Genomic DNA, 20,167 nt, shown 5'->3' with positions numbered 1-20,167 from the left:
CCGCATGATCCGAAATAATAATAGGATCTATGGAAGCTTTAATCACCTGTTGCACTTCATTTGTTGAAACAAAAATATAATCTATTCTTGAAAATGATTTATGAACCTGTGAACAAAATGAAAATTCCTGATCATTAAAATGAAGAATACGCCATATATCTTTTAAATCGCATGATTGAGCCAGATTATCTAAACCTAAAGATTTTATACTTTTACTTGGTTTTTTATCCAATAATGGATCCATTACAGCATTAAAATCTCCAGCCACCACTAAATTAGAAGCAGCCAGTGGTAATAACATATTCTGTAATTTTTAAAAAAATTCTGATTGATTCGAATTAGGGGCATATATATTAAACAACGTCAGGGCATTATTTCCCATACCTATATCAACATGTATCCATCTTCCATGTGGGTCTAAATTTATTACCTTAATCTTGGCCATACATTTTTTATTTATAAGAATTGCTACCCCTGCTTTTTTACCCTCTGCTGGAGCAAAAAAACATTCTTTTACCCACCCACCTGTGATTCTTTTGTATTAAGATGGGTCTCCTGCAGACAGTAAATATCCGCATTTTGATTTTTTAAAAATGCTAATATCTTTTTTCTTTTGATTACATGATTCAGGCCATTGACATTAATAGAGTATATCTTAAAAAACATTATATATTTTAAAACTTATCAGTATAATCTTTTTCCCTTCTTCTTTCATATTTAAAATCCAAAAAATATTTTCTATGACACACATATTTACCCTTGAAGTATCCATTCCCTTATTTACTTTCTCCTTAATCATTCTAATAAATACCATCTTTTTCCCTCCCTTTCCCACCCAATATAATGACTGCTTAAGAACACACATTGGAACTGCAACCCGAACATTCCCCTCCCCTCTAGGCAACCAATATTCAATCAATATCCCCTTCTATCTATCTATATTAACCTTTAATATCTTTAGTCATTTTTTACTTCTAACATTTCATTAATGTATCTTTATTCATTCATCAATTTTTAATTTATATTTCCCTAGTATTATAGTTTACATCGTAAAATTTTATCTTAAACATATATTTAATATGGTATTGATATTTTCCTATATCTTATACTTTCTCTCTTTATATTTTTATTGTCTTTTCTTTCTTCAGTATTTCAATGTCTCATATTTTTATAATTTTTCACAATGTCATCAAAACCTATCTTGATATTTTATGTTAAAATGACATAGGTTCTGATTTTGAAAGAAAGGTTTTTAGTTTTTCTGGATCTTCAAAATACAAAGATTTATCCCCAGATGATACTCTCATTTTTGCCGGATAATATAATCCGTATTTATATCCTAGTCTCTTTCTTTTATTTGCTGTGTTTTTAGCAAAATCCGGCAAAAACCATATTCTGGATCCTTTGTAATTTAGATTTTTGTCTTTCTTGGCAGCATTTAATATTTCTATTGCTTGTTGGTATCTAAGCATTTTGAATATTAGTGGTCTTGGTCTGCCTTGATTTTCTATATTTTTTACTGGGATCCTATGCGCCCTTTCTATTTCTAGTGGTTGTTTTAGATCCAGTTGTAGTTTTCTAGAAATTGTTTTCTAGAAATTGTAGTTTTCTAGAAATTGTATAGCATTTTTCCCTTCCAAGTTTTCTTGTATTCCAAAAAGTTTAATATTTTTCCTTCTTCCTCGGTTTTCATAGTCTTCCAGTTGATCTTTCAATTTATTCAGTTCCAGACTGTCATTTTTGCATCTGTTTGCTTCACCTTCTATGACCTCCATTTTAGTTTCTAAGACAGTTGTTCTTTTATTATTTACTTCCATTTGTCTATGGATATTTAGTATTTCTTCTTTCATTTCAGCCATGTTGGTCACAGTCTCTTTAAGCATTTGTTTAATCTGTCTCAGTTCTTCCATAACTTCTGCTTTACTCAATATATCAGGTTCTTCAGCAGGAAGTGGGATCTTACTTGGTGTAATTTGATCCTGCTTCTGTCTTTTTGCTGACGTACCAGCCTCATTTTTATTTTGTCTGGTACTTGCCATATTCCTGAATCTATTTTTATATTTTTACAGATTTTACCTTTTCCACAATCTTTATGCTCAGTGAGATTTTTGTCCACAACAATGTACAATAGCTTGCCTTCGATGCTATGCTGTTGAGGAAATAGCAAACTTTTTTTTTTTTGGATCCCTTCCTTCAGGGTTACTGTCTAATTTCGTTGGAAGGTAGTTTCAATTGGCACAATTTTCACCAGTTTTCTATTTTCTTTTTTCCCCTTTTTTTTTTTTTCTAATGTCACACAGCTCCTTACCCTCAGGATTTCTCTTCAAAAAAGGCAGAGGAGGGCTATTTCAAACTGCCTTAATTTCAAACTGACAGGCACTGTCCTCTCACCAAGATTAGTTTAAATTGAGAAAAAAGGAGCTCTTAATTTTTCTTTCTCTGTTTTGCCAGTGAGGAAATAACAGATTTTCTTTTTGGCATTTATTCCTTCAGAGCTTTATTTTAGATTCGTCAGGTGGAGGGTAGTATCAGTTGCCACAGTTTTCGCCGGTTTTATTTCTCCACAGTTATTTTTGATGTCATTCAGCACAGTAGAAAACAATTGGTTTTTTATCCTCAGGGCTTTGCTTTAACACCGGCGGGGGAGGGCTACATCAAACTACCATATTTTTATCTTTGACAGGCACCAGCCCTCAACCAAAATCAGTCTGAAGGGAGAAATATTTTTTTTTTTCTTTCTTTTCTGTTGTTGGCTAATTTAATGTTCAATAGTCTGCCTTCAGTCTTTCCAATGTCTTTCTTTATATCACAAAAAGAAAACCGGCGAAGGATTAACTGATCTCCTTGACTCTCCGCCCCCAGGGCTCCGACTCAGCGCCGGCAGGAGAGGGCTGTATCAAACCGCCACAGTTCCAGAAATCAACTGACAACGGCCTCACAACGAGATCGGTCTTTCTTTTAACTTTTTTTACTGTTAGTCAGTTCAATTTTTAATAGCCCATCCTCACCTCCGTGCCGCATCAACATAGAGAAAAGCCGGCAAAAAAAACAACAGCCTTACTTGTCTCCTTCCCTTCAGGTCTTTCTTCAATACCGGCGGTATTATCAAATTGTCTCCGTTGATATATATTTAAGTTTTTTCAATCAGCAATTGATTTTTCTTAAAAAATCAACTTAAAGGGGAAAATTTATATTAATCTGTTGCCTAGTTGAGAGGAGCGCCGCGATCACACGTCCATTTGTGTGCGCGGTAAGCCACGCCCCTCCTCCGTTGCAGGATTCAGACCATGAAAGTTTGCCTATTCATATTCTAATTAGCGATACCCTGTGTTCATCCCACACTTTTTTAAATTCCATCACAGTTTTGCTCTCCTTCCATCTCCCTCAGGAGGGCATTCCAGGCATCCATCACCCTCTCCATGAAAAATAATTTCCTAACATTACTCTTAAGTGTACCACCCCTCAACATCAATTTATGTCCTCTAGTTTTACCAATTTCCCTTCTCTGGAAAGATTTGGTCCTATATTAATACCTTTTACATATTTAAATGTCTGTATCATATCACCCCTGTCCCTATTCTCTTCCAGAGTATACATGTTGAGGTCTTCTAGTCTCTTGTACTTCTTTTGGTACAAACACCCTACCATTTTTGTCACTTTCCTCTGGATCGCTTCAAACCTTTTTATATTCTTGGCAAGATACGACCTCCAAAACTGAACACAATATTTCAAGTGGGGCCTCAATGATGAAATTTTTGTGGACCGGCACTGGTCCATGGACCAGTGGTTGAGGAACACTGGTCTAGATGTTAAAGAGTATCTTAATTATTAATATGGACCTAAGGTCTTTTGTGAATCTATGTTTATTCCTAAGGTTATTGCCAGTCATCCATTTCTAAAGTGGTTGGAAACTAAATTATACAGTACAAGGCTAAATATAAAATAGTAGCAAGAACTTTTGAGACACATTATGCATGCAGTATCCACCATTTTTACATAGGAAGTCTTCGTATTGCTAGAGTGACAGCCTGGAGTTCTCTTTATACCTCCTAGAAGCAAATTTGGGTGATACTTGTTTTTGACTAATGATTCAAATTGCATATTGCATATTCTCTATATTACTTTGATAAGTCTCTGGTTTCCAGGTTAGTGGGGCTTTGGTATATCTTTGACAGTATTACTAAATTTACAAATAATGAAAGTGGATAAATCAATGATAATCACAAACTTGCTCCACTCATAAGGCTGAGAGTATTAACTCAACGGAAGAAAAAGCCTCAGGTTTGTTCCGGCAGGGCATAAATGCTCAAGCCTCCTCCACCCACATCATCGGCATAAAAAACTTCCGTGGAGAATATACAAGGAAGTTTTTTATGTCGATGATGTGGGTGGAGGAGGCTTGAGCATTTATGCCCTGCCGGAATAAACCTGAGGCTTTTTCTTCCGTTGAATGATATCTTTGACATTTCCTTTTAATTCTCCAAACCAGTTTAGAAAATCCTTCTCACATTTTCTTCTTGCTTTCAGCTGAAGTTGGTTATCCTGTTTTTAGTTTTAGCGTATAATGTTTGGGAATTATTTGGGTGATCATGGTAGAAAAAAACACAAGTTGGATGGTCATGTTGGTCCTCTGCTTGTTGCAGGTTTCTGGGTCCTCTGTCTGCTACTTGCAATGGAATGGTGAATACTTAAAGCAGTGGTTCCCAAACCTGGTCCTGGAGGGCAACCAAGTCAGTCAGGTTTTCAGGATATCCACAATGAATATTCATGAGAGAGATCTGCATACAAATCTCTTTCATGAACTACTGACTTTTAAGGGTTTCTGACTGATGTAGAAAGATTTTCACAGAGAACTAACATATCTATTAATGGGTTTATTTTGTTTTAAGTATGAGAAGACTACCAAAGCTGTATATGATGTGGAAAATTCTGTGAACACTTTGTTGGAACTAATGCAGATATATAGAGAAAGAGCTGGTGACAAAGTTGCACATAAAGGTGGAAGCATATTTACTAAGAGCTGCTGCTTATTGGCCATCTTTGCGCTAGACTCCAGGACAGCTTTGGTAAGTCTTCCCCTTTTTTCTTTTTTTTTAACATTATGCCCTTGTGGGATCTGTTTGAAAGATTCTTACAAAGTTAAAAAATAAGTTTGATACTGTATCTCCAAATTTATTGAATATTATATACCCTTTCCATAACTAGATTATAGCTTCTCTTCCTTTAAGCTTGAGAGTTATCCATACTATTAATGGCCTAAAAATATCATTCTGAAACTTAGATATAAACCTACACAGCTTGAATAAAAGCATATTTAAAATAAGCTAAATAACTTAAAATTTCCTTTTTATCCCAGGACAAGCAGGCAGCATATTCTCTACATGTGGGTGACGTCACCGACGGAGGCCCCTAGCGGACGTTTTCGCAAGCAGAATTGCTCGAAGACCTTCAGGCTTGCGATTGGCCTGTGCATGCGTGCATGCCCCTCCCGCCCTGCCTAAAGCATGCTTCTCCTCAGCATGTCCTCAGTTCTCTGTTTTCCGCGGAGCCAGAAGCACTGCTCCCTTGCTTCGCGCAATCTCATTGTCCCTCTTGCACCGCGGCTTATTTCGTTAGTTTCTTTTGAGTTGCTGTGCTCGCGTCTTTCATTTTCTTTATTTTCAATTTTTTCAGTTTGTATATTTTTGACTGGGTTCCCGGTCTTCCTTTGGCCACCAGGGCCGCGGCTCTCTTTATTTCTTATGTTCCAGCCTCGTTCCGGATTTAAAAACTGCACTAAGTGCAACCTGGTTATCTCCATCACCGATCCTCATCGTTGGTGTGTGAAGTGCCTGGGTGCGGAGCACCGCGCTGAGTCGTGGCCCCGTTGTGCGACTTTACAACCGCGGGCTCTTCGTAGACGGGTGGCCAAGGTTTTCCAACTCTTTGGCCCCATGGATCCTGCGGGAATGGCCTCGACGCCCTCGTTGGGTGCCTCGGCCTCGAAGTCCCCGTCGGCCTCGAAGGCTCCGGCCTTGGCCCCTCCTGCTACTCCGGCTTCAGGTAAGTCTCCTCTTCCTTCCTCAGGTATGCCAGCGAAGTAGCCTATCTCGGAGTGTCATGTTAGCGCCGCCTCGTCGGCGTCTTCGAGACATCAATCTAAGCATGCCTCCTCACGTAGGGAATACTCTTCCTCGAGGTCGCCCCCGAAGGAGCGCACTGCTGCACCTCCGACCCACCTACCTTTGGTCTCGGTGCCTATGTTCGAGGACATGCTTAAGGCTATTATTACCACACAGTTTTCCTCGGTGGTAAGCCAACTAGTCCCGACTTTGACGCCTTTGACATCGGTCTCGACCCAGTCGCGGTGTGACCAGCCTGAGCGTCCCCTCGTCTCTCAAGACCTCAACCGTAAGACTCGTCGGATTCCCTCAAGCGAGTCTTCCTCTCCTGAGTCACCGGTGACTATTCGGGGGTCCAAGCGAGGGGGCCACTTTTTCCCCCGCTATTGCAGCGAGGCTTGCCTCTTCTAAACGGCCACGGTCTTCCCCACCCTGTCAGGGCAGGTCTCCGACCTCGAAACCGTCCAGACACACACTTGTCCTCTAGTGTTTGTTCCCCATCGAGGCGCTTGCCGGCTTCTAAAGGGACTGCTTCGAAGCCAGTTGAGGATTTTTCCTATACCCCGTCTTCTCCGAGGCTTCCTCAGCGATTTCATCGGATCCTGGGGTCTTCCCCGGTCCATCTGGCGCGGGGCCGTTCCTCGACGCCCCCTACACGCTTTAGTCAAACCTTTTTAGTCTCCCGTTCACGGGACTCTGAGGCTCCGGCTTACTATTCCAGGGAAGTTTCTCCCTCTTTCTCGGCTGCACCCCGTCTTGATCGGAGTCTCCCCTGGAGGATGAATCTTCTTCTCGGACCTCCTCCTTTTCTAGTTTCATCTCTGACATGGGCAGAGCTTTGAACTTGGATCTTCAGGCTGACTCCCACTTTACCCAGGAATACCTGGCGGAGATGGGAGTTGACAATATGCCTCGCGAGGCGCTTCGTCTTCCATTGCATCAGGTTCTCCAGCAGACGTTTCTCCGGAACCTGGAGACACCATATGCTGTCCCGGCTATTCCTTCCAATTTGGAGTCCCGTTACCAGACTATTAAAGGGTTTGAAAGTGCTCAGCTTTTCCACCAATCCTTGGTGGTTGAGTCTTCCTTGAAGAAGTCTAACCCCTCGAAGGTTTACGCTGCCGTCTCTCCAGGCAGAGAGGGCAGTACGATGGACAAATTTGGTCGCCGCCTTTATCAGAATTCGATTATGGCGAACCATGTCCTTAACTACAATTTTATCTTCACGTCCTACCTCTGGTTCTGTATAAATGCCCTCCCCTCGTTCCGGGAGGTCGTGCCAGAGCCTCGGAGTCAGGAGTTTCATCTCCTCGAGGAGACCCTCTCCCAACTCCGCCTGTATACGTTTCAGGCCTCTTTCGATGCCTTTGAATTGTCCTCGAGAGTTACAGCCTTTGCAATCGCCATGCGTCGCCTCGCTTGGCTCCGGATTGTGGATATGGACCCGAATCTACAGGATCGCCTTGCCAATCTCCCGTGTGTGGGTCATGAGTTATTCGATGATTCCATCAAGGCGGCCACAAAGCGCCTACCGGACCACGAGCGGTCCTTTGCATCTCTGGTGAAACTTAAACCTAAGGCCCCTCCGGCTCGCCAGTATAAAATCCCTCTCTGGAATTTTTTTACAAAAATCCACTCCTGCTTTCTCTAGGCCTCCATCGAAACAGCCCCTGCAGCAGCAGCAACGTCAACCTAAGACTCAGCCGCCAGCCCCAGCGAAGACTGGGTGTCCTTTTGACAATTCCAGTCCGAGCCTTCGGGCTCCCTTCCTCCTGGAGCCTTCCCCCCCTCCCCATAGGGGGTCGTCTCCATCATTTCTATACCCAGTGGGAGAATCTTACCACCGATAGTTGGGTCCTGTCTATCATCCAGGAGGGGTACTTTCTCCACTTCAGTCGCGTTTCCCCAGACTTGCCTCCAAGAGAGTTTCTTTCTGCTCAGTCTCGGCTTCCCCTCCTCCTACAGGAAGCTCAGGCTCTTCTTCGCCTTCGGGCGGTCGAGGAGGTTCCCCTGGAGCAGTGGAACTCCAGATTTTATTCCCGGTACTTTCTGGTACCCAAGAAGACGGGGGATCTGTGTCCGATCCTGTACCTCCGTGCTCTGAACAAGTTTCTGGTCCGAGAACGATTCAGAATGCTCACCCTTCCCACCCTGCAGCCTCATGAGTTGTCCCTCCATTCCGTGACCCTGCGTCAGGTGTTCGCTCATTGGGGGACTCCTAACATCGATCTGTTCACATCCCTCCTCAATCACAAGTTGCCCCGCTTCTGCTCCAGGATTTACACTCCTCTCAGGATCGAGGCGGATGCCTTCCTTCTGGATTGGACGAACGAGTTCCTGTATGCGTTCCCTCCATTCCCTCTGATTCTGAAGACTCTCGTCAAGCTCAAGTCTTCACATGCCACCATGATTCTGATAGCTCCTCAGTGGCCCTGACAACCTTGGTTCTCCCTTCTGTTGCAACTCAGTTCCAGGGAGCCTCTTCCTCTGCCTATTTTTCCTTCTCTGCTTACACAGAGTCAGGATTCTCTGCTTCATCCCAGCCTCCGGTCTCTGCACTTAACAGCTTGGTTCCTCGAGACTTAATGCCCTCATTCCAGTTCTCCCAGCCTGTGCTGGATGTCCTGGAGGCGTCTCAGAAGGAGTCCACTCGCCAATCAGAAGTGGACTCGCTTTTTTTCCTAGTGTGCTACTCGGCAGCTGGAGCCGCTGTCTGCCTCCTTGTCAGCTGTCCTGGATTATCTTTTGCCCTTGTCTGGCGCTGGGCTCAAGTCCTCTTCGGTTCGAGTCCACCTTAGTGCCATTGCTGCTTTTCATCAGCCGATTGACGGGAAGCCTATCTCTGTTCATCCTGTGGTTTCCTGCATCATGAAAGGACTTTTCCACGTTCATCCGCCCCTCAAACCTCCTCTGGTGGTTTGGGACCTTAACGTGGTCCTTGCTCAATTGATGAAACCCCCGTTCGAGCCGCTAGCGTGGGCTCACATAAAGTATCTTACTTGGAAAGTTGTATTTCTTATTGCTCTCATTTCTGCCCGTCGGGTCAGTGAGCTTCAAGCCTTGGTTGCGGATCCACCTTTCACTGTCTTCCATCACGACAAGGTAGTCCTCCGAACCCATCCCCTAAAGTTCTTGCATAAGATTGTTTCTGATTTTCACATCAACCAATCTATTGTTCTTCCTGTGTTTTTTCCGAAGCCCCATTCTCACCCTGGGGAAGTGGCTCTACATTCTCTTGATTGTAAGCATGTGCTTGCCTTCTACTTGAAGCGCACTGCTCCTCATCGTTCTGCTCTCCAACTATTCCTTTCTTTCGATCCTAATTGCTTGGGTCACTCTGTCTCTAAGCGGACCATTTCTAACTGGTTGGCCGCTTGTATTTCTTTCTGTTATGCTCAGGCTGGTTTCTCCCTGCCGGGTCGAGTCACAGGCCACAAGGTCAGGGCGATGGCGGCGTCTGTTGCTTTCCTCCGCTCCACTCCCATTGAGGAAATCTGTAAGGCTGCCACTTGGTCCTTGGTTCATACGTTCACCTCTCACTACTGTCTGGATGCTTTTCCCAGGCGTGATGGCCACTTTGACCAGTCAGTTTTGCAACATCTATTCTCCTAAATTGCCAACTCTTCCTCCATCCCTTTCTGGTTAGCTTGGAGGTCACCCACATGTAGAGAATATGCTGCCTGCTTGTCCTGGAATAAAGCACAGTTACTTACTGTAACAGGTGTTATCCAGGGATAGCAGGCAGATATTCTCGCAACCCACCCACCTCCCCGTGGTTGGCTTCTTTGCTTGCTATCTGAACTGAGAACACGCTGAGGAGACGCATGCCCTAGGCATGGCAGGAGGGGCACGTGCGCATGCGCGGGCCAATCGCAAGCCTGAAGGTCTTCAAGCAAGTCTGCTTGCGAAAACGTCCGCTAGGGTCTCCATCGGTGACATCACCCACATGTAGAGAATATCTGCCTGCTGTCCATGGATAACACCTGTTACGGTAAGTAACTGTGCTTTGTATGGCATCAATGCATTATAAATCAATTCCCCAATTTAAAGGCCAAAGGGGAATTCTTGATGAATTAGCTGTTCAAGAATCAGACCAATAACTTATATACTGATGAGTTTGGAAAAAGACTCATGGGGAATAGCACTGTATAAATTGATAATCAGTTTGATTTTTATGTAAACTGCTTTAGTAAATTAGAAATGCATTTCTTACCATATTCTAATATGCCCAAGGCTCATTATCTTCTTGAACATTTATGGTCAGTCTCATGTTAGGCTGCTATAGAAAAAGCAGCACAGGCATTGAAGATCTTAGTGAGTGGTGCCAGAATGTTCTAGAGCAGGGGTGTCCAACCTGCGGCCCAAGGGCCGCAAGTGGCCCCGTGAAGTATTTTGGGCGGCCCCAGTCGAGGGCAATGCAGTGTTTTCCTCTGTTGCCTCCGGGTGTTTACTGTCTTGCCGGCTCCCTCCTCTGTCTTGCTGCAACATTTGTGTGGCCCCAGAAACATTTTTTTCAGCAAATGTGGCCCAGGGAAGCCAAAAGGGGTTGGACATCCCTGTTCTAGAGGAGGGAAATTCTCACCCTCAGTTCAGTCACAACCCTGCCATGTATTCTAAAGCAGTGTTTTTCAACCTTTTTACACCTATGGAACGGCAGAAATAAAAAAATTATTCTGTGGACCGGCGGTTGAAGAACACTGGGTTAAGTCGTGGGCCAGATCCCGCCCAACTCTACCCAATGTCCACCCCAGAACCCGCCCCCAATAATAGTACTAATTACACCTTGTACATCCCTTGCCTCATATGGAAGCCTTCCCTCTGATGTTGCAACGTCAGAGAGAAAGCTTCCGGTTCAGGCGCAGGATGCCCGTAGGAGCCACTGCTCGTGGCTTTGTGCTCTGAATCAGTTAGGAAGAGGGAACTGGCTCGAAGATAACACCACATCAATCGCACCATGGACCGGCAGTTGAAGAACATTGTTTTGGGCCTGATACACGTGCTGGCCCTGTGGACCGGCAGGAAATTTCTGTGGACCGGCACTGGTCTATGGACCGGTGGTTGAAGAACACTGTTCTAAAGCATTTACACAGCCCAGTTGCTTAGAAAATACTAAATTGTAGCTCTGTTCCCTCTCACCTTTTGTATTAGTTGGTCTGTAAGTCTATTTGTCTAACCTATTTTAAATTTTAAATTGTATGTCTAAATATATGTTTATGTTTTTATCAATTTTGTACCTCGCTTAGTAAAACTAAATAAATGATTCATCAAACTCAAATAAAACTTGAAAATAAGAAAAGGCAACTAGATATGTATAGAAATATATCTAGTTTTATTGTACTTTCCAACAGTGAGAACCAATGGGTACTGCTTGTCAGACACTGTAAATGACAAGCAACTATGGTAAATACTTTGACATTCCCTGCTCAAGGTTTTTCTTCCTTATGCTTCATTTACCGTATTTTCACGTAGATAACGCGCACACGTGTAAAACGCGCACACTGGTATAGCATGCGAAAAACACAAATTTATGTACAGAAATTTTTATATACCGCGCACACCCGTATACCGCGCATGCTGCCCAACTCTCCTTTCGCCCGCCCCGACTCTCCTCTGGCCACCCCGACTCTCCTTTCGCCCGCCCCGACTCTCCTCTCCCCCTTGAAGTCCTGTCCTCACCCTGAAAGCCTGATCCCCCCCCCCCAACGTCCGATTCACCCCCCCCCCCCCCCCCGCAGGACCGCTCGCACCCCCACCCCGAAGGACCGCTCACACGCACTCCCAACCACACCCGCACCTGCACCCCCACCCTGAAGGACCGCTCGCACCCCCACAGCCTCCCGACCCCCCCCATCATGTAGAAGCTCCTACCGATGTCCTGCTGCTTCCTCTTGGCGGTCCCGACTCCCCGACACAATCGGGGCAAGAGGGAGCTCAAGCCCTCTTGCCCCAGCCAACCGCGGCACCCCCGACACGATCGGGGCAAGAGGGAGCTCAAGCCCTCTTGCCCCAGCCAACCGCGGCACCCCCGACACGATCGGGGCAAGAGGGAGCTCAAGCCCTCTTGCCCCGCCGACTCCACAACTCCCCGACAATATCAGGCCAGGAGGGAGCCCAAGTCCTCCTGGCCCTGGCGACCCCCCCCCCCCCCCGCTAGTTGTTCGGGCCAGGAGGGAGCCCAAACCCTCCTGGCCACGGCGATCCCCTACCCCCACCCCGCACTACATTACGGGCAGGAGGGATCCCAGGCCCTCCTGCCCTCGACGCAAACCCCCCTCCCCCCAACGACCGCCCCCCCCCCAAGACCCTCCGACCGCCCCCCCCAGCTGACCCGCGACCCTCCTGGCCGACCCCCATGACCCCCCACCCCCTTTCCCCGTACCTTTGTGTAGTTGGCCGGACAGACGGGAGCCAAACCCGCCTGTCCGGCAGGCAGCTAACGACGGAATGAGGCCGGATTGGCCCATCCGTCCCAAAGTTCCGCCTACTGGTGGGGCCTAAGGCGCCTGGGCCAATCAGAATAGGCCCGGGAGCCTTAGGTCCCTCCTGGGGGCGGGGCCTTGGGCACATGGTCGGGTTGGGCCCATGTGCCTCAGGGTTCCGGGCCCTCAGCATTTGCTCATTTCCTTGACTTGGTCAAGAGCTTAAGCACAGGCTGCTAGGCATCAATAGCGTCCTTCAGGTACTCGTGCCAGCTGTGGGTTTGCCTTTCCCTTTTTGGTTTGGCAGTCGTTACAGCCTGGTGGGGGGTGGGGGGTGTAGGTTCAGTCTCAACTGGTCCAATTGGCAACCCAAAGATCTCAGCGTGGTTTGAGGCAGAAATTCCCTCCAGTTCCAGCTTCTCTCTCAAGGAACTGATGCAGGCTGCAGCACCTTTCATTTTTCACATGGTCTGTGAGTACAGACTGTGACAGCCTATTGGGGGGGAGTCTGAAAAACTGTGTTTTGACTGTTTATGCAGTTAAAGCCTTGTTTTCCCTCTCTCCCTAAAATCCTATTTTTAATGGTTTTGGGTCAGTCCTTAAGCATTTTAAAGATTGTTTTTGTGCCAAAATGCTGCCATGGTTGCCATCTTGGATTTTCCCTTTTTTTTTTCCCAAGTTCTCAAATTTTCTTAAAACATCTTGTTTTGCCTCAAACCTGAAAGGGATGGACTCCTCAGACCCCAATACCCCTATATTATGCCTTATTTGTACTGGATGAGCAGCTGACGAGCACCCGTGCACCATGTGGCACAAGAAGGAGGGGTAGGAGCTTTGGTTAGCCCCTTTGCTGGCCTCCAGGGCTAGAGAAAGGCAGATTGGCATGTCAGGAGAGATGAAATACCTTCCTGGTCCCTCAGGATAGCGGCTCTGCATACCATCAGGGCATAGAAGTTTCATAACCCAAGAAAAGGTGCTTGCTCCATCCTAAGGAACAAGGAGACTTGCCTTCTCAAGCCTTTACTCTAGAGTTTATTAATCTACTCTTGGCAGGCTTATGCACAAGACAGAAATCCACCAATCAAGTTCACCAGCAGAACTCATCAACGCTTCCTTCCTAAAAGCGGAAGCTAATTTGGGCTATGATAGTCCTTCCGATAAGGACTCAAAGGATGAGGGGTCAGATCTGACCCCTTTACTGTCCTAAAGTGAGGCTTCCCTGATGGGTGAAAGAGCCTCCTATTTAGAGGACCAAGAGCTGTTGTTCAGGAAGAGGATCCCTTCGTCCACTGATTCTAAGTTCTCTGTTCTAATGGAGATTATTATAGAGTCCCTCCGGGAACTGAAAATTGACCCTCTGCAAACCCCGTCTTCCTAGTGATTTCTTCTCAGCAGGGTCCGGGCTCAGCTCATGTCTTTCCTTTGGCACCAGACATGAGGGTCTTAATCACGGAGCCCTGGGAGACCCCTGAAGATGGCTAAAACCATGGCTAAACTGTATCCCATGGATCAGGAATTCCAGCAAATGTTTGCTGTGCCAAAAGTGGACTCCCTGGTAGCCCAGGTGACCAAACTCACTTCCTTACCTGGTGAGGGTGGGGTTTTTTTAAAATGACCACAGAGTGGATTTAGTTCACCAAAGGCAGTTTGAGGCTTTGACCTTAGGGGTTAAACCTGCAGCTGCAGCCTCCTTTGTGGCATGTGCCTCTCACGCTAGGCTAAGAGTTCAGAGCCTAGTGATTCTGAGTCCCTGCCCCAGCTTGTGCTGGCAGGCATAGACTATATTGCAGATGCTCTCTGATATTATCAGAGTCATCAGACAATAGGCGAGTGATTTGACTACTAAAGTGACACTGAACAGGCTCTCTTTTAGAGGACAGATGCTGTTTGGTAATGGACTAGATGATCTCATGGCCAGTATACAAGTTTGCCATCCCAAATCTTTACCAGATAGCAGACCCTGAGCACCTAGAGGCCAGAACCTTGGGTCCTTTTGCAGCTCACAATGTTCTCACCAATATTCTACAGGAGCCTCTACCAGAGAGCCTTTCAAGGGTCCAGACAGTGATTTTCCTGGATAAGGAGGAAGCAAGGTTCCAGTTCCCGTTCCATAGTGCTAGCCAAAAAAGCCCTAATGATGCCAGCCCTCACAACATTCTTATGAAGACTAGAGATCAACTCTTGGACTTTCTGGAGGCTTGGAAAAATATGTCTGACCACTGAGTATTGGACATTATCAGAGAGGGTTACAAGATAGTTAACGTACCTTGTTTCCAACTGGTTCGTGGATTTGTTGGCCAGCCAGAGAAAACAAACAGGATCAGAGTAACACTACAAAGATTGCTAGATACTCAAGCCAAAGAATTAATTCCTCCAGACAGGTCGAGCTCCGGCAAATACGCCATATATTTTGTTGTGCCAAAGAAAGGCTTAGAGAAGTGAAGGCCCTTTCCAGATCTCAAACATGTCAAAGCAGCCCTATCTTCATGGAACACAGGAAATTTCATCAGATTCCATGTGCTGGCAAATTGCTATCAATTCTCAGCACTTCCTATTGGGCTAGCAACAACGCCCTGAACTTTCACCAAGGTTATGGTGATGCTTGCAGCTCATCTTCACAGAACAGGTTGGCAGGTGCACCCATATGTGAACAATTGGCTCATTAGAGCACCATTCCTACCAGAAATTAAAAAGGCAGTTGTGGAGATGCTGCAGAGCCTGGGATGGATTTTGAACTTCTGAAAATACCAACACAGTCCCTGAAATATCTGGGAGTATTATTCAACAAGGCAGTCAGATTATGGCCCTGTTAACCAAGCCACTGCTATTATCTTTGAGTCCTGGGGTCCATGGCAGCTGTGAGAGAGCAGCCAAATGCAGCATGAGCTGGTGGCTTCATCCATGGTCTCTGACGAAGGGGATCACGCTTTGGATAGATTCATTGGTCACCTTAATGGATACCAGCTTGTTTGGCTTGGGGGCTCTGTTTAACAGTCACCCAGTGCTAGGCCAATGGACTCTGTTTCAGTGGAAGTGGTCTTATCAACAGGCTGGAAATCCAAGCAGTTTATATGACATTGTTCCGCCTGCAGCCCTTGCTGGAGGACAAAGTAGCCAAGACTGTTCTCTGACAATGCCCTGGCAGTGGCTTATGTCAACAGGCAGGGAGGCACCAGGAGCTCTCCACACTGACAGGAGGCGAAGGCATTGTTCTGGTGTGATCACTTGCTGGATCCAGCCACTTGCCCACTATCATTGGTGCTTGAATATCTTATGTATTTTTCCAACTCTAGTCTTAAGACTATTTAGTCAGAGTTCACCTCAGTGCTATTAGTGCTTTCCATTCAACAATAGACAAAAAGCCATTTTCTGTTCATCACCTTTTTTCTAAATTCATGAAAGGGTTTTTTCATATCGATGCAGCTCTCAGACCACCTGCAATAGCATGGGATCTTAATGTTGTACTTTCCACTTTGATGAAGCCTCCCTTTGAACCACTCTCAACTTCATCTCTCAACTATCTCACTTGGAAAGTAGTATTCCTCATATCTATCTGTGAACTTCAAGCACTAGTGTCAGATTCACCTTTTATAACATTCTACCAAGCATGGGTAGTTCTCCACACTCATCCAAAGTTCCTCCCTAAAGTCGTCTTGGAATTTCATTTGAACCAGACTATATAGTTCTACCTGTCTTCTTTCCAAGACCACATTCTCATCCTGGCATAGCTACACTCCACACATTGGCCTGTAAATGAGCCTTCGTGTATTACTTAGATTGGACTAAGCTTCACAGAATTTCTACTCAGCAACTTTTCTCATTAAGTTCAAACAGATTTGGATCTCCTGTCACCAAGGGAACCATCTCAACATAGCTGGCTCACTGTATATCTTTTTGCTATGCTCAGGCTGGGTTGACACTTAATGACTATGGCACTGCACATAAAGTGTGAGCAATGTCGACTTCAGTAGTTCACCTACATTACGCTCCCACTGAAGACATCTGCAAGGTAGCCACTGATTCTCAATCCATACGTTCATATTTCATTACTGTTTGGAGAATCATTCCAGATGAGATAGTCAGTTTGGCCAAATGGTTCTGAAAATTTTATTTTCCATTTAGAACTTCCCTCCAACCCATTTGAGTTCAGCTAGGGAGTCTCACATGTAAGACTGTTTTTCCTGGGATAAAACACAGTTACTTACCTGTAAAAGGTATTATCCAAGGTCAGCAGGCAGATATTCTTACAAACCTCCTACCTCCTCCAGTTGGCTTCTTAGCTTTTTTGTGATCGGACAGCATGCGTGGGTGCGGTGGTCTTTTTTTCCTGTTACAGTGAAGCTTGATTGCTCTGGTACAAGCTGAAGAGAGAGCTATACTCCACTGGTGAAGGAGGATGAACTGAAAGATGTGATTGACACCCTTCTGTAAGTGGTTTGTGAGTATGGATTGATCACCTAATGTACGGACTACTGTGTATATTAACAGAAACAAGTTTATCCAGGTAAGAATCTAATCTTTTATTCCTTCTTAGGGGTCTACTATGTTCCTTAACTGCTGCAGAGTTTGTCTCATTATTTCTCTCATATGCTGTACTCTGACAGTGGCAGTCTGGTTATATTTATTTATTTATATACCACTTATACCAAAGCAATTTACAATTAGGTAATCTTAAGCATTTTTCCCTTTCTGTCTCAGTGGACTCACTAACTATGGTACCTGGGGCAATGGAAGGTTAAGTGACTTACCCAGGGTTTCAAGGTCCAGCATTGGGATCAAGCTCACAACCTCAGGGTGCTAAGGCAGCAGCTCTAACCACTAGGCCACCCCCTCCACTTTGTGGTTTCCAGACTTTTTTTCCCTATCCATAGCCTTAGATTACAACATTTGGACCTCTGTATCTAAATAGGGCAATTGTGGCTCTAAGTCAACTATCAGCCTTTGTGTTGCAGTTTAGTTGCATTGCCTACCCTTTTCTTGCTTTAAGGATAGCATTATACCTGTTCCCTGGCAACTTTTCTCCCTAATTATAGGATCCTTTGATACAAGGGAATGTTATTGTTCAAATTTAAGTATTTTCCCTTTTTACATTTTTCTTCAGGAGTGGAAAGAAATTTCAGTTGGAGACACTGTATTCTCTGTTTTCATTGTCCTTAGTATGTGCCTTACAGAGATCTGTTTGGAATAATGCCAACAGAACCTCTCGTCTCTTGATACAGTTGTTATGTATAATAATCTGGGGCATTCCATGTTATACTCTCCAGTAATTTAGTGTCATCTTTTGCTCATTTTATTCATGAGCTTTCAGTTCCTATGTCTCTCTGGATGGGATTTGTATACTATGGAACTTTTCAAGGAATTCCAGCTTTAAAATTTATTTTGCTATTTCAATTTTCTGGTCCCACCCTGTTTGGATACTACTTTGCTACATCCCATTGGTTCTAGACTGGTCTGATATGGACAAAGAAAAGAATGAGAAATTGTCTTACCTGATCATTTTCTTTCATTCAATCCTATCAGACCAGTCCAGAAACCCACCCTGATTTTCTCCTATGGGAGGTGTCTTCCTATTTCTCTTTTTCTTGCAGATTTTATTCCTTCTGTTTTTCAACATCTCCAGTGTGCACAATTTTACATACCTCCTGAGTCAGTGAAATATCTGTATGTCATGGTATATACCTCCATTGTTACTGTACTTATTATATGTTGCATTTATTGCTGCCTATTCCATACTGACCAGTATATCGTTCTTGAGCGCTATTGCTTGGCTATAAGAAAAGGAGCAAGTCACAAAGAACTACTTGCTTTCTCTGCATCCACTAGTTGAAGGACACAACCCACTGGTTCTGGACTGGTCTAGAAAAAAGAATTTTCAGGTAAGACATTTTTTCCATTTGTTAGTAATTATAGGTATATATAGGTGAATTTTTATCTCTGGTAGATTTGACAATTGTAAACTTTGTTTTTAAGAAATTTAAGAAGTTCACATTGTAAAAATTAGTCTTTAGAAAATTGACCAAACTGAAAGGAATATCTTGATTTGATTTCTAGTATGAAATTTATTTATGAATAATTTTTTCAGAGAAACATAGTGAAAGACTTTGGGCTTCTATATTTTTCTTTTCCAATTTTAGGAAATCCACAGTATTCCAAAAGCTGTTGATCGTATTCGTAGTATATACCGACTCACAGCTCGAAAACATAATATGGATACAAAAAGAATGTGTTCTGCTCAAATGATGAGTGCCTTTGTAATTGGCAGTGCCTTGAGTCAGGCAACTCCTGTGCAGACAAAAGTAGCTTCAAGGTAGGTATTAATTGCAACATTTTTGTTTTGTTTTGTACAACTTGCAGTTTTTTCATTTGTTGTTTTTGGTTTTTTTTTCACACCCTTCTCACAGAATTCAACCAGACTGGGTTTTGAAGAAGAGCAATATGAAAGAAATAGTGGATCCCTTAAATGCTATTCAGATGGTGATGGATACTCTTAATATAACTTACTAAGTATAAATACTGTTTGCAGCATAGCATGTACAGGCCTCAGTTAAGGTTATTTGCATAGGACATGAATTGAAATCAAGGGTCCTAAAGCCATGTTAAGACAATTAAGGCATATTTTCCATATTTTTTCCTGAACAGAGAGTATCATCACTATTTTTGGGATGCTGAATCTAATTTGCTGTACAGTTTGTATTTTTAGGGTGGGTTGCTCTTTTACAATAGAACTTGTTTTATGTACAGTTTGTATTTTTTGGGGTGGGTTGCTTTTTTTTATACAGTAATACATTTGGGATGGGAAAATATATTAAAAGTCTGCTGTGACTTCTGGTATCAGAGGGTTTTTATTTGTCCAAAACAAGTATCATGTATCTAAAATCTACCAGTAATATAATTGTTTAACTTTCCTACCAAGAATAAAAAAAAAAATTTGACTCCTTAATTTTAAAATTTTTACCTAAAAATATATGCGCTCCCCCTCTCCCCCCCCCCCCCCCCGCCCCTTTACAAAACCGTAGTGCATTTTTTAGTGCTGGCTTTGGTGGTAACAGCTCTAACACTCATAGGAATTATAAGAGTGTGTCAGAGCTGTTATCTCCGCGGCCAGCTCTAAAAACTGCACTATGGTTTTATAAAAGGAGGGGATAGTATTTTTAGTTCTGAATGAAGTGGACTGTGTTATAAATAAAAGTGAGTATACCCTCTCAAACATAGCCGTGCTGTTCTATGGATGGATATATAGATGCATGTATGTAGCAATATATTATATACCATCTTTTAATATCAGCATCAAAGTAGTATACAATAAAAGTGAGTATACCCTCTCAAACATAGCCGTGCTGTTCTATGGATAGATATATAGATGCATGTATGTAGCAATATATTATATACCGTCTTTTAATATCAGCATCAAAGTAGTATACAATAATATGGGAGACTCGGTTTGTGTGTAATGGGAGATATAGTTGACAGACTATTGGGCTAGACCCAATAAGGCTATTTTGTTCTTATAGTGGCAAAATACAACAGTGTGTTGTCCCCTCCCAGCCAATCTCTCTGTGGTCTCATTTACCCATAGCCTTCATCCAATATACTTGCTCTCTCTCATGTACTCCCCTAGACTTTATCCAGTCTCTTTCCCCTCACCTG

The 20,167-nt window shown here is 44.0% G+C and overlaps 1 protein-coding gene across 1 annotated transcript in view; it reads left to right on the top strand.

The window, feature by feature from the left end:
- Positions 1-19,722, top strand: part of ASPM (assembly factor for spindle microtubules) — a 222,198-nt gene extending 202,476 nt beyond the window's left edge. The window contains exons 21-23 of the mRNA XM_033916408.1: positions 4,890-5,066; positions 18,655-18,827; positions 18,922-19,722. Coding sequence (XP_033772299.1) covers positions 4,890-5,066; positions 18,655-18,827; positions 18,922-19,024 — 453 coding nt within the window. The 3' untranslated portion in view covers positions 19,025-19,722. The remainder of the gene's footprint in view (positions 1-4,889; positions 5,067-18,654; positions 18,828-18,921) is intronic.
- Positions 19,723-20,167: the final 445 nt, after the last annotated feature.

This window comes from Geotrypetes seraphini, chromosome 12 (genome assembly GCF_902459505.1).
Source record: "Geotrypetes seraphini chromosome 12, aGeoSer1.1, whole genome shotgun sequence".
Taxonomy (NCBI): Eukaryota; Metazoa; Chordata; class Amphibia; order Gymnophiona; family Dermophiidae; genus Geotrypetes; species Geotrypetes seraphini.
The sequence above is the reverse complement of the archived record's forward strand: the minus strand, read 5'-3'. Positions and strand labels throughout refer to the sequence as shown.